Source organism: Ammospiza caudacuta, chromosome 1, assembly GCF_027887145.1.
Source record: "Ammospiza caudacuta isolate bAmmCau1 chromosome 1, bAmmCau1.pri, whole genome shotgun sequence".
In the NCBI taxonomy this organism is placed as follows: domain Eukaryota; kingdom Metazoa; phylum Chordata; class Aves; order Passeriformes; family Passerellidae; genus Ammospiza; species Ammospiza caudacuta.
The window spans coordinates 15669857-15684266 of record NC_080593.1 but is presented as its reverse complement, the minus strand read 5'-3'; the positions used below and the strand labels follow the sequence as shown (position 1 = coordinate 15684266).

The following is a 14410-nucleotide window of genomic DNA, read 5'->3' as shown; positions in this document are numbered from 1 at the left end:
CTATGCAGCGTGAAAAGGTCAAGTAGAACCATTTAATAAATAAAATAATAAAATAATTTCTGATTAGATTTTTGCTCTTCTTTCAAAAAAAGAGAACATACCTACATCTTACTGAGAGTTCAACCCTCTTTGGGACATGTATGTCTCACTTCAGTAAGGGAATTAGGCCTCTTACTACTCCAAAAATTTAATATTTTTCAATACTGACATGCAAACAAAAGAGAACACAACAAAAAAGCAAAAGTTTTATTCCTGTTAAAGAGTACTTTTTTTTTTGTGAGAATCAGTGCACTTTTTTCTAAAGAAAGACTGTATGCAAGAGATAACAATTAATTTGCCACTTTGCCTTGATATAGCAACCATATTTTACTTGAGGCATTACAAACATCTGCATGGTGACTTCTGTAGTACAAACCTCAAAAATGTTCCCTCATGAACAGAGGATCAAAATACTGTCAGTCTTGGCTTGGACTATTTTGAGTCCTCTGTTATAAATTATACACAAATTTATCACTCTCCAAGGAAAGGAAAAATTGTCAAACGCAAAGGATAGCTGGAGAGTATCTTCTCGGGGATTTTTTAAATTGGTAATTTCACTGAAAATTACCTAAGTGGTCTAAGTTTTGAATGGGAAATCCTATCTAAGGTTTTTGTTTGCTCTAATTGTGCCCCCTTTTCTTTCTTCAGGAGCCAGATTTCTTCAGAAAAACTCTCCAGCTCTGGCTGAGATACACATAACATTGCTACCTGTAGTTAATTCCGCTAAAGATCAAAACGAAAATAAAGATTAAAGGATCTCCACAGTGCTTCAAATAGGTATGTATCTTTTTTCAAAGACAGACGTGACTCTGGATAGCATAAGAAAACTAAAACATCTTCTGAAATACTATTCCTAGCTAGGCAAACATTAGTTCCTAATATAAAAAATGATCATTTGCTGCTGAACTTGAACACAGCTAGACCTTACTGGCAGTAGGATGCAGCAGAAAACAATTTAAATTACAGTATCTGACTGGTTTTCCTCCCCCAGTGCATAATTACAATTATTTGCAATGCTTATTGACATCGCTAGCTCGCTCATGCCAGCCACCATGCTGTTTAAAGGCAGCGCTGCTTCTCAAGAGAAGGGGCTGGATGTGCTGTAAAGGAACAGTGGAATACACACACTGCTGACAGGTGATAATGGATCAGAAGGCCTGGCAGTGAGAGGATGGGAAGGAGAGGATGGTGCCCTTAGCCGGCCGTGTGCCGCAGCCCGGCGCTGCCGTGTCCGTGTGGGCGCACAGCGAGCGCGGAGCGGAGCCAGCAGAGGGAGTCGGTGCCCGTCCCGCCGGTGCCAGCCCGGCTCACGCCGCGGCTCACAGTGGGCACTGCCCCACTGGCAGTTCCAAACTACACACAGGCCTAATCATTTGCCTAATAATCTTGTAATGTTAAATACAGCTTGTCCTGAAAAATCCCCCGAGACACAGAATCAGGTACAGAACCGCATCCAACCTCTGAACAACTTTGTGATGAGTTAGCTTGGTTTTCCAAAACATTCTACCTCTGCAAACTCTTCAGTCAATTCACTGTTTTGTATAACTTGAGAGCAGCCTAAAGCTAAGCAGTTGAGCCTTTCCATTTGAAAGTAATAACTTCTATTAACATCATCTATAACTGCAGTACAATTATTGTGCCTGAGATTAAAAAAAAAAAAAATCCTTTACTGACCTTGTGTTAATCTGGTCAATGCCTGAAATGGCACGTCCATGTTACTAGAACCACCACTATTTACACTAGATGTTCTTCTTTCATTAGACATATGAAAACAAAGCACTGTTACCAACAGATTTTCCCATCCCAAGGAATACCCTGAAATCTTTGTCAAACTTTTTCGCTTTCATCATTGCTCAGCTCATCACACAAACCATCTGCATAAATAAAGATGCAAGCATCTGCTGTATGGCAAATGGTCTCAGGGGCAGATGTTTTTATCCTTGCATTCATGTCACTGGCTTGGATACATTATTTGAACAGATGTACACAATCTGAAAGTGTCGTGTCCCACAGTGAAACGTCTCCAACTGCTTTCTATCAAAGTACATAAATGCTATTTGCACCTGCATTTATGTTAATGATACAAAGGCAGCAGGGGTTCCAGCAAAGTGAGAGCTGATGCTAAGAAACACATTTACAAGGCTAATGGAAGTTTGAGATCTCCCAGCACCAAACACCATACTAACATGGATACAAAATGTGCAGAACCACACTTGACCTATGATTCTAAAAAACCTAAATTAAACATACTTGAAGGACAAAACTATTATTTTAGTGTGTGATACTATTTTCCAATGGATATTTTAAAAAGACAAAACATATTAGATTAACAAACCAGGACAGTTTTATATTTTGCAAAATATTTGTCTAAGATACACGGTTCTTTCATGATAGAGTCATTTAACAAAAATATTTTCTAAAATCTGACAATGTCAACGGTATTTCAGTTCACTAAGGCACAGTGGTATTGTATGCCATGATAGAGCATTATAAAAAATACCAACACTTGCTCAATGGCAAATATTTAACATGAGTGTGAATAGTCAAATATAATGCTTCAGTGATTGTTGTCATGTCATATGTTGTCATATGAATGAAATGATAATTTCATAATCCTGAGGAAGAAATAAAATTTGACAAGTTCAATACTTACGGTTCAGAAAAGTGCATCTAATTGAACATGGTGTTACAATTGCTTGCCACTTAAAAGATAGTCATGCTTCTTAAAAAATATTTTAAAACTGAGAAAAATACAGATGTCTTGAAGGAGTGCGGATTAAATTACAGAACACCTGCTATTACATGACAAATGGCAGCAGTGAAGTGTTTAGCTGTCACTCAAAGAACTTGCACTAATCATTACTTCCATACTTAACTGAAAAATAACAAGCACACTCCAAGTACAGAAACACTGACAAATATGCCACATGGAATGCAACTGATGGATAGCTTCTATTTCCAATCTAATCTATTTCTGAAAGTTTTATTTGTAAGAAATGTACCAACATAAGAGCTGTACATAAATCATCACAAATTACTAATACCCTGCATGTTTTCAAAGTGCTACATTTAAGAAACAAGTGGTACTTGATATAAGGACAGAAAAGTATCATAGTAAAAAAATATACAGAGACTAATGTGTTTGTAGAGTATCATTTCACACTGATATCACTCCTGGTCATGATCTAGGGAGGCGCTGCAGAGAGATCTGGACAAATTAGAGGACTGGGTAACCACCAGCCACATGAAAGTCAACAGGCAAAGTGCTGAATTCTGTTCCTGGGATGGGGCAACCCTGGGTGTATGGACAGACTGGGCAATGAGAGGATGGAGAGCAGAGCCACAGAAAGGGACCTGGGGGCCTGGTCCATGGCAAGCTGAACCTGAGCCAGCAGTGCCCTGGGGCCAGGAGGGCCAACCCTGTCCTGGGGGGCATCAGGCACAGCATGGCCAGCAGGGCAAGGGAGGGATTGTCCTGCTCTGCTCTGCCCTGGGACAGCGTCACCTCGAGTGCTGGGGGCAGTTCTGGGTGCCACAATATAAGAAAGATACAAAACTGTTAGAAAGCATAAAAAGGAGAGCCACAAAGATGGAGCAGGGCCTTGAGGGGAAGCCGTGTGAGGAGCAGCTGAGAGCTGAGATCACTTGGTCTGTTCAGCCTGGGCAAGAGGACACTGAGGGGAGACCTCACTGCAGTCTGGTGAGGGGCAGAGGAGGGACAGGCACTGATCTCTGCTCTGGTGATCAGTGGCAGGACATGAGGGAATGGCCTGAGGTTGTGTCAGGGGAGGTTTAGGTTGGAATCCAGAAAAGGTTCTTCACTCAAGGGTGGTTAGTCCTTGGGGCAGGCTCCCCAGGGCAGTGGTCACAACACCAAGCCCAATGGAATTCTAGAAGTGTTTGTACAATGCTCTCAGGCACAGGGTGTGACTCTTGGGGGTGGTGCTGTGCAGGGCCAGGAGTTGGACTCTGTGATCCTTGTGGGTCCCTTCCAACTCAGCTTATTCTGTGATTCTGTGACTTCTAGCATGGAAGCTCACTTCCAAGTGAGCTTTACCATTCCCTCTGGGTACAAGTCAGTAACTGATACTGACTGGAATGGACTTTGATTTAGGAGAAAAAAGAAAAAGCCTTCAAAAAAATTTCAAAGCAAATGCTTAATCAATTTAAAGTTTACATACAGCTTCACAGTCTCTATTCTCCTATTACTATTCAGAGATGTCTTTAACGTAAGACTATTAACAGGGTCAAATTCCTGTTACTTAAAGAAAAAATTAAATTAATGCTTTTAAGTATTAGAAGTGAGTAATTTAGTCATAAGCATGAGACTGTAGAGCACACTCTGGGGTGGGCAGCTTTACCCAACAGGAAGTACTGTCTTCCTTGAAAGAAAAGTCCCAAGAGACACAGAACTCATCAACTAAGATCAATCAGAATGACATGCTTCTGGAACAGCTTCTCAGAATTATTAAAGCATCATAAAAATACTCAGTCTTCACAAAACAGGTAAAGTATAAACTTACATGACAGTAAAAGCTCAAGGCTTCAAATAAAGTAATAGATAGTGCTATTCCTAATTAACATAAGTACTAACAATGGAAACTTAACTGACAACCAGCAACGGTTCTGAAAGGTCCATTAGAGCTGATGTCATACCCATCAAATATTCACTCACATTTAAGTATCATTAAAAATGACATTCATGTTAAAAATCATACTTAAACATTAGCATTGAGACACAGATCAAAAGAGAAAGGAAACTGAAGTTACAGCTACACATTTAGAGGCTTGAGAATACATAAATACCCTTACTAATAACAGAGGGAAAAAATCAAGACATCAACCCTAGTGAAAACTAAATCAAATGAAAGTCAACTTTTGAAGAAACCACATAGAAGAAAGAACTAAACACACAAAAAAATTAGTAAGGATGGGAATGCTGAAGAAAAGGCATTAAAAAAAACCCCAAGTTAATGTTTCTTCCTATTTCTACTAACAGTGTAGCATAATTTGCAGATAGATTTAACCCCATTTAATATGGGGATCAAATATAGCAGGGAATTTCAAATATATGAAGATTTAAAAAAATTAATAAAACCTGAATACTTAATTCTGCTGAATCAAAGAAGAAGCAGATTTATGCACTTCAGGTGTTAACAGTAATTAGCAAAGCCCTAAAGAAGAATACACTTTTAGCTATTGTAATTGTTTAACGTGATAAATGCTGCAATAATGGCTTTTTTTTCCAAATCATACCACAGCAGAGTAGTAGACACAAGTAATACAGTGATTAATAATGATGATATTTTTTCCACATTTTGAATCACAAGCATCTAGTTTCTAAATAAAGTATAGAAAGCATACCATACCTGCAGAAACTGTTAACGGATTCTGCATTATGCCCTTTAACAGTTACGACAATGTTCCTAGAAAGAAATACAGATACTTAGAAGCTCTGATAATTTCTTACAAACTAACAAAAAAAAATGAACAGGACAATGGCAATAGTTTCCAGATTGTATTTCAGAATGGATCCCAATACGTCCACAGCGCTCATGAAAACACCACCAGAGATTTAAACCAAGGGTTTCTTTGGACCCCTATATGTGCTCTCCATATTTCAACACTACTAACTTAGGCTTCTTGTGATTGAACAACCTTCTTAAAGCCAGGAAAGAGGACTGTCATGAATCCCAACATTGTTGCAGAATAATCCATTTGTCAGGGATGAGCCATTTGTTGGGTGCAGGGAAACTCGGGGCTCAATATGAGATCAGCAAGCTCCGTTTATTGAAGAGAGCAGACACTTATACAGAAAGTTATAACTCATGAATATTCTGTAATTTACACCATCCATTGGCCACACCACAACATCAGCTCTGCCCCATTCTTTAGGGGTTACATCTCTTTTTTCTCATGTCTCTTTCACTATTTGTTATCATACTACAGCTAGGCCCAAGGACACGCTATCTTGCAGGTGCAGGACTTGGAATTAGCCACGGCCTTGTACTTTTCCAATTCTCTAGTCAGCTAAAATCCCAACACAATGTGGCAATACATTCTGAAGAAGCACAGACAATATAGGGTTAAGCAATCATTTCCCCTCAAACATGTGGACCTGTAGGGGAGGATCCAGAGGAGAGCCCCAGAGTTGATCAAAGGGCTAAAGCACCTCTCTATGAAAGCAGAGCTGGGGCTGATCAGCCTGAAGAATGGAAGGCTCCAAGGAGACCTTATAGCACCCTCCAGTACCTAAAGGCAGCCAGCAGAAAAGCTGGAGTGGACTTTTTACAAGTGCATCTGCAGATAGGACAAGGGGTATTGGCATTAAACTGAAAGAGGATGGGTTTAGATTAGATAATAGGAAGAAATTCTTTACTGTAAGGGTGGTGAGGCACTGGAACAGTTTTCCTAGAGAAGCCATGAATGCCTCCCCAAGGCCAAGCTGGATGCAGCTTTGAGCAATGTGATCTAGCAGGTTACCTGCCCAGGCAGGGCTTTGGGACTCAGTGGGGCCTTTAAGGTCCCTTCCAACCCAAATCATTGTGATCCTATGTGACTGCACGGATCCCACACAACTGTCTGACCAGCAGAATCCTCCATGGATGCTACAATGAAGATACTACCTTGCTCTTGTGAACCAAACATTACACTGCCACCTGTCCTGAATGTGTTGTTGGTATTTACAACAAGATGTGATGCACTGCATTGGACAAAATGGCTTTACATCAAATGGCCACCCAGTAAATGAAGAGTTGGCCACTTCTTTCCAGTGCAGCTCAGTGTGCTGTTCAAGCTCTGCTGAAGTGGGATTCAACAGTCAGAGAGGAAAGACACAGGATAACACAATGACAATATAAAACTGTTGTTATCCACTTAGATTTATTTTTCATAAAATGGCCCAGCTTTTGGAATGGCTGCATCATAGTTTGGTTCAACTGAACACCAGTAACATGTTAGACATCACAAAGGGTATGAAGCTCTTGTTCTCCTGATGCAGCCAGAGGCTTCGGGAAGGCAACAGAAAAGTCCATTGACTGACACAATGGAACTAAAACTTCTTGAGGATTTACTCAGATCTTGGCTTTCATACCAATGAACATCTACAACATTTCCACAAACAAAGCCAGCTGCACAGATGTGGAGATTGCTGACTTGCCTGACCAATTCAACAGCCAGGAGAACCTTACATAAAGAACATGCCAGACATGCACTCAAGACACACCTTCTGAGCACATGAAGTACCAAAGATTAGTTTTGCTTAAATACAGAATACATAGGACAAATAGTGATGTAAATCCCAAACAAAATGAGCCTTGAACATATTTCTTTACTATCATGCAACTGATTCTCAAAAAGCAATGGTGAGGTTCTGGAAGAAGATGGTTCTCTAGGTAGCAGTAAAGTAAAAGGAAAACCAGTTCCATTTTCAGGAAGCTCAACCTCAAAGCACAGAAGAACACTGAGCATGGCTGCTGTGAGGAAACCTCTCACACAGCAAACAGGAGAAGCTCTCTGGCACCTCTACCTTCTGTCCTGAGCCATGGCTAACATGCATGCTGGTACATCAACCAGCACCTCCTGGCAGTGGCTTCCTGATGCCCATCAGCAGATCCCCAGCTGCCTCAGAGAGCCTCTGTCCGTGGTACTTGAGCAGCCAAGCCATGAGCTGTCAGGCCCAGCACCCAAACACACACTGGCTCATCTAAATGCAGATGGATGTTGTGGGAACATACAGACAGCTCCCTCTGCACATCCAAGAATGGAACACATTGGCCACATTGATGTAATTCTGGAATGGTGAGACATGTCCAGAAATCAGTGTGGCTTTCCAACTTCTGTCACCCACATTGTAGGACATCCTTCTTTAAGGCCATATTGATCAATAACAGCTTTTCAGAGAATCAAAGTTTTTCTCCCCCCTCAGTATTTACAGGATTCCAAAACACACTGAAACATTTAAAGCAACACATATTCTTGTAAAAATAATTTGAGAAATTGTATTCAAATAAAGACTCTCAAAATTATTATTTCAAAGTCACCTTTTTTTTTAGGTTTCCATGGTCTTTCCCTGTGTATGGGAGCATTAAATAATGTTAAGAGGGGGCCTCATCTATAGTTACTATCTACTTTTAGAATGACAACAAACCAGACTTCAGGATACAGATCAACAATTCTTAGAATACAATAGGAAATAGAAGCTCCAGACATTTTTCCAATGTTCTTCCCAGACACATTGACAAACCCCTACACTACAACATGAAATTCAATCATATAAATCCAAACATTTTCCAGAGGCATCTCTGATTTGAATTCAACTCTAACTGCAGCAAGGTAATGGTATTAACCTAGAAAATCACTCCTTATTTGACAGACATTGATCACCTGCTCTTAATAATAATCATAATAATTTTAAAATAGTATAATTTCTCCAATTAACATTGATAATTTCTTTTAGCAATTCATGAATAGTATTTTTATTATTGTTGTCATATGAAAGAACCTTTCACTACACTTTATTTTTGGAGATATTTAATCAAGTAACCTCCCTTTTTGGAAAAACTGAAGAGCTCAAGATTCTGAAATCGGGACAAATTCTTATCCCTCCATTTTTTTCTATCCATCCTTATATGTATAATGTGTAAAAGCATGTTTTCTTTGACTACATATAGTTTACAAAGCAAACCATAAACATTGTGCATTGGTCCCATCTGTGTTTCACACTGTTTTCAAATACATCAATTGTGATTCCGTCTTTTTGATCCTTCCTCTGACAGTTTTTGACACTTTTCTGCTAGGCTCTAACATGTTTAACAGATATTTATTGTCTACACACATTTTATGCATGTCCTAAACAGAAAATGCAGTCTAACTAAAAAGTTCTGTACAGTACATTGATTTAAACTTTTAGAATTTGAAGATTATAACCACAAAACTATTTATGCCTGCCCTGAGCAGGTTTGGGAGGTTTGTTTCCCATTTCACTATAAATCTGAACTGGTATGACTACTTCCCATTAAAAAAAAAAAAAAAAAAAAAAAAAAAAAAAAAAAAAAAAAAAACCAAAACCAAAACATGCTGATGTTCAAAAAAAGCTACACTTAGAACTAAAATTAATAATTAAATTTTGTACTTCTTTTACATTGCTATATCCAGAAAAAGATTTAGGCTGGTCAGCTACTAATAATTCAGTATGTCCTGATGCTTTCATTGAGTACTGAAGAGGCAAATGTTCTTTCACTCTTCTCTGGTTATATTTCAATCCAATACTGTTTTTTTCCAAATACATTAATTTCTATCTGCCAATATCATAAATTCTTCTGCACCTGAGAGCTTATCAAAATGATAAAAATTTTTAAAATTCTATATAATCTTAAAATTTGTTTCGCTCAGTTTATAACTCTACCATAAGGCCCTAAATAAACTCATTCAAGTCTCAGTGTTCCAGAACTCAAATTAGTTTTCTAGAAATCTGCTGCTGACTACTCAGAGATGAAAAGAAATCGATTATAAGAATTTCAAGTGACGTGGAGTTGAAGCTGGACAGAATTAGAAAGTAAAATCTCTCTTAATGCCATAAAATAACCTCTATCATGCCTGTACTATTCCTCATGTTACCAGAGAATGAAAGGATAAATTTCATTATTCCTAAGAGGCAAAAATAGCAAGCAAACTGGAAAAAAAATCCCATACTGTAATTCAGTCTTTAACATCCAAAGGAAGCAGAGCATATACGTGTAATAATTTCAAAGCAATTTTCACAGGAAGATACCCACAGGTCTTTTATATGAAACAGGTGTCCTGATAGACACACTGAATATGAATATCAGTTGAACCCAATTAACCTAATTCGATGCTTGTCCATACTAAGACATTTATCTTAGATGTTACACAAAATCCTTTAGGATATTACAGAGAAAGCGATAAATAGGCTGTAAAGGTTATGACATTAATTTTACTGTCATCCTTATGCTTTAAGCAGACATCAAAACTAAAAACCTCATCCTCTGGGAAGGAAGAACTACCTGAAGTAATTATAGGACTTATTATCATAACAGTATTAAACTAGACCACTATGACCCTAACCAAATTTATTTTTGGTACCTTTTGTTAAAAGAACAAAGCGTCTCAATGACGACTGCACCTTCTAATACAGTGTACATTAGTACAGGCACTAGAAGAAAGCATTAAATCAAATCTTGTAACTTCATATTAGGCTTAATTATTAATTTTAATTTAAACTAAGCATGTAAAGAAATATTATGTAATTTAATTTCAGAAGGAAAGCATCCAGCTAAAAAGAAATATTAAATACTTATTACAGTTTAGAAAAGACATTGTCCTGACAGAAGCCCATGAAATGCCCATTTGTATTTCAAAAGCAATTTTATTCACTTCATTTTTCACACCTGTTCTTTCACATACCATGCCATCTTGTAAATGAGTGCCATGCAAACAGTATTTCTCATAATTTAGAAACTTTTCAACTGAAACCAAGTTCCCCAAAAAGCCTGAAAGTATTGAATCAGTACAGCTTCCAGGAAAGTTGGGAAAATCCTTTGTTATATAAAGGCCAAGTTAGACTTGAAATAAAAGATTAAAACATTGAAGCTATGAAAAAATAGAGAGGAAGATAAAAATGACAGACACAATGACTGACTAGCGTAACACACAAAAGCATTTGTTCAAGCAAGTGTATTTGCCAAAAGCCTGCAGTGCTTGGCTACTTTATAAAAATCAAGCACAAGGCATTAAGCCAATTTCTTTAAAAAATAAAAACCCCTCCAAAATCCTAAATCCCAATAACCAAGCAACAGCTGATTTGCATTTCTGGAAACCTGCAAAAATATTCTGCATTTCACCATTCGCATCTTCAGTCTCAAATGTCTGATTTACTCCATGTTTTCTATTTTTCCTATTTTTACATCAGGAGTTGATCCTGTTTCAGATCCTAGTCTTCCTATTCTATACCCAAAGAGATGTGCATGTAGTCACAAACAACAGTGTGTGAAATTGCTCACTGCTTATGTTTCCATACTTAGATAATTCATCACGGAGAAATGCGTGTCCATGGCAGAATTCTTTTGGCTGAGCCCATTAGATGACTTCAGCAGAACCACAAAAAGAAAGAGATCAGTACAAACCCAGCAGAACCTAAAACCCAGGCTATTTTTAAACTTTTGGTCATCCTGTGAGATGGACCAGCCCGAGCGCATTTCCTGAACTTCAAGCCTTACATGCACTGAATGCCACAGTGGCAATCCTGGACAAAAATGCTTGCCTTCATACTCTGCTGGGTGATGTGGGGAATGGTTGGCTGGCAAGCCTACACTCTGCCCATCTGTCAGAGTGGAACTGTGCCTACACGACAGGTTCTATGCCACTTTCAGTAACATGTTGCTGAGAATAAAAGCTTATTTATGAAACAACATGGGGCAACATCAACGTTCGGCTTAAAATAGCAGGCAAATGAAAAATGATTGCTTTTCTTGAGGAGATAAGTCTTTTGAAATCAGCCTGGAGGTTTTTCACTTTAGTATTAATAAAGACTAGCAAATACACTGCAAGAAATGAGGCTGTTTCAAATATTTTCTACTATTGTGGCCAAACTAGCATACAGTCTCACTAATTATTATTTTATAACTATAACTATCTCCAAAAAAGCAAATTCAAGGACCTGCAAAAAAATGTATTAAAGTGAAATTTCTCAAAAAGACACTGGGAGAAGAGAAGGCTAAAGAAGGTGCAATATTGAGTCTTCATTTTATGAAATGTATGTGTATTAAAATAAAGTGTACTAGAAAAATTTTTATGACTATAAATAACCCCAACTAATTTCCATTTAAGAAAACAACTCCATTCTGAAAAAATTCAAAAGAGCCTGGTCACTATTATGCCTAATATTAGCCAATTCACTGAATGGCAAAAAATAACATCTTTTTTCCCGAATTTCCAATTTAAAAGGACAGATTGCCATATTATGTTTTCCTTAGTAAGTTCTATGTCTGGGTTAGACATCTTTGCCATTACCTTGTATTAAAAGGCCAAAGTTCCTGATTTAAAATACAATCTTGGTTATTACTGGTGTGAATGTAACTGTGAAATGATGAATCAATACGAATGGATAGATTTTGTTCTTGACTCTTAGGACAGCTAAAAAAATAGTTCTGGAAAATACAAATTTCGTTTTTATAGCATACTACATGAAATCTATGCTGCCCACAGTTCGTACAATTTAAATTCAAATTAATTTAATATTTAAAACAAAACAAGAAACAGAAATGTGTACCATTCTTAGTGGGTAATGACTAATCTAGAATTCACTTTATAATTCAAACAGGACAGTTCCTTCTACTCCTGTTCCTCCCCACCACCACATTATCCTGGTTCTTAATTAAGCACTCTTTTATTGCTTGGGTCCAAATTGCTTAGAAGCTTTGCTGGGATTCTCAACAATGCAGTTTCCTAAGACACAATCTCTGTATCTTACACTTCTGTCAGCAATATATTACATAATTCATAGTGGAATTGCTGCACACCACTATGGTTTTCAGTTTGTAATACCTAATTAAACTCTGAGACTTTTTGGCTTTTAATTGTAATTAATTACTGATTTGACCTGACTACATATTTTACCTCTCACTGTGTACCTGCTCCAGTGCATTAGCTTTCTTTTCAGATAGACAATATCACAAACACTAAAACAGCAATTCCATTGGAGTTACAGTAAAACTTCACAGAACCAGACAAACATCTGTGGCTGTGTACACAGCTACTCACAAAATCATTCAGGTTGGCAGAAACTGCACAAGGTCATCCTGTCCAACTCCCCTGCTGAAAACAGGGTCAACACTGGCCTTACAGCTTCGTCTGGATGAGTCTTAAAAACATCAACAACTGCCTCTCAGAAATCAAACTGTATTTACTAACTGACTGCAAAGGGTAGCCTGAAAATGACAGCAAAATTTGGTCTACATACATAGGACAGATTGTTCCATCAATTCCTATGGCAATGCTCTTACCATACCTCAGAATTACCTGAGCCTCCCTTAGTTATTATTTAGTTATGCTGGTGGATTAAAGAGAACTTCAGATTGATTGGCAAAGAATAAAGATATTTTACAATAAAAAGCCATATATACTTTTTATTTACCTAATGAATAACCAGTTTTTATACTAGAGAAGTCCTGATTATTTCAAAGAGCAGAAGGAGGTTAACATACAAAGATACCAACCAAAATAATTAAAGAGGACTACAGGAAAGATCAAAAAGACCCATTAGCTGTATTTTACTATTTTTTTTAATCTTCCTCTACTTTAACATTTGAAGAACAAGCTATTTTTCTGATAAAACTTCCTGTGTCATTCAAGAAGAATTTTCTACAGGGTTTCATTATTTTCATATAGTCTGGGTATGTTGTTAATATTCTACCTAGAAAAAAAAACCAACAGCTAATAAAAAGCAAAAAAACACTTCAGGCTTTGCAAGGTGAATTGCTTTTGCAATTCTGACTAAAATAATGGAATTATTTCTGATTTTACAGCTGCAAACTTGAACACAGTACTCAATTTTGCCATGGTACCAAATAAGAGCATCATCTACAGCTCTTTATTTAAGAATTTCCATTACAAGTTTCTTAAAAGGCCAAGAAAGCTACATCGTGGCATTTATAAATTTTGTGCAGCAATATCCTCTATACTTCATAAAATGCAGTGTATGTTTTTTAAGTTCAATATATTGTATTCACAGACCCAAGCAAAACAAGCATTCAAGAACTAACAAATAAAAATTAAAATTAAAAAGAAAAATAACATCCATTTACTATGACTGTGCCAAATCAAGCAATAAATTACATATGCCAAGATGGGATGTACTTCCAAGAAGTTAAAATTCAAACTGCCTACCAATTTATGACTTTCTGTTTAAATTCCCTCCCAAAAGGGGTCACCTCTAACATGAACTCAAACTCCTAAGACAGAAGTTGAAACAAAGAACAGGAAAATGGTATTAGCATCAAAAAAAACTAATACTGCCACATGCTTAAGACCATTAAAGCAAACTAAATTCTAAGGCCTAACAAACAAAAAAAGCTCTTAATTTGAATTATACACTGAACTATTTAGTGACTTATGTTGAAGGAAGAAGCCTGTTTTCTTCAGCTGAACACAAATGCAACTTCTAAGTTTTACTGAAGTAGTAGAATTCATTTCAGCATGAGGCACAACTGATCCTTGCAGATAGCCCTGTATTAAAAAAAAACTCCAGGTAAGGAATCAGATGTTGTACGAAGAACCGCTTCAACTGTCTTGGTGCTACATTGATTCTGCCCCCAAACTCTGCCTGTAATAGTGCTAGCCCAGACTGTGCCAG

The 14410-nt window shown here is 37.4% G+C and overlaps 1 protein-coding gene across 4 annotated transcripts in view; it reads right to left on the bottom strand.

Annotated features, from left to right (window-relative positions):
* ZNF438 (zinc finger protein 438) overlaps window positions 1-14410 on the bottom strand; it is a 52601-nt gene that overhangs the window by 15419 nt on the left and 22772 nt on the right. For 2 of the 4 annotated variants that reach the window (XM_058807086.1, XM_058807094.1), the window contains exon 4: window positions 5409-5465. The exons of the other annotated variants lie outside the window; for them this stretch is intronic. In XM_058807086.1, the coding sequence (XP_058663069.1) occupies window positions 5409-5436 (28 nt within the window). In that variant the 5' untranslated portion in view covers window positions 5437-5465. The remainder of the gene's footprint in view (window positions 1-5408; window positions 5466-14410) is intronic. 4 annotated transcript variants of the gene reach the window in all.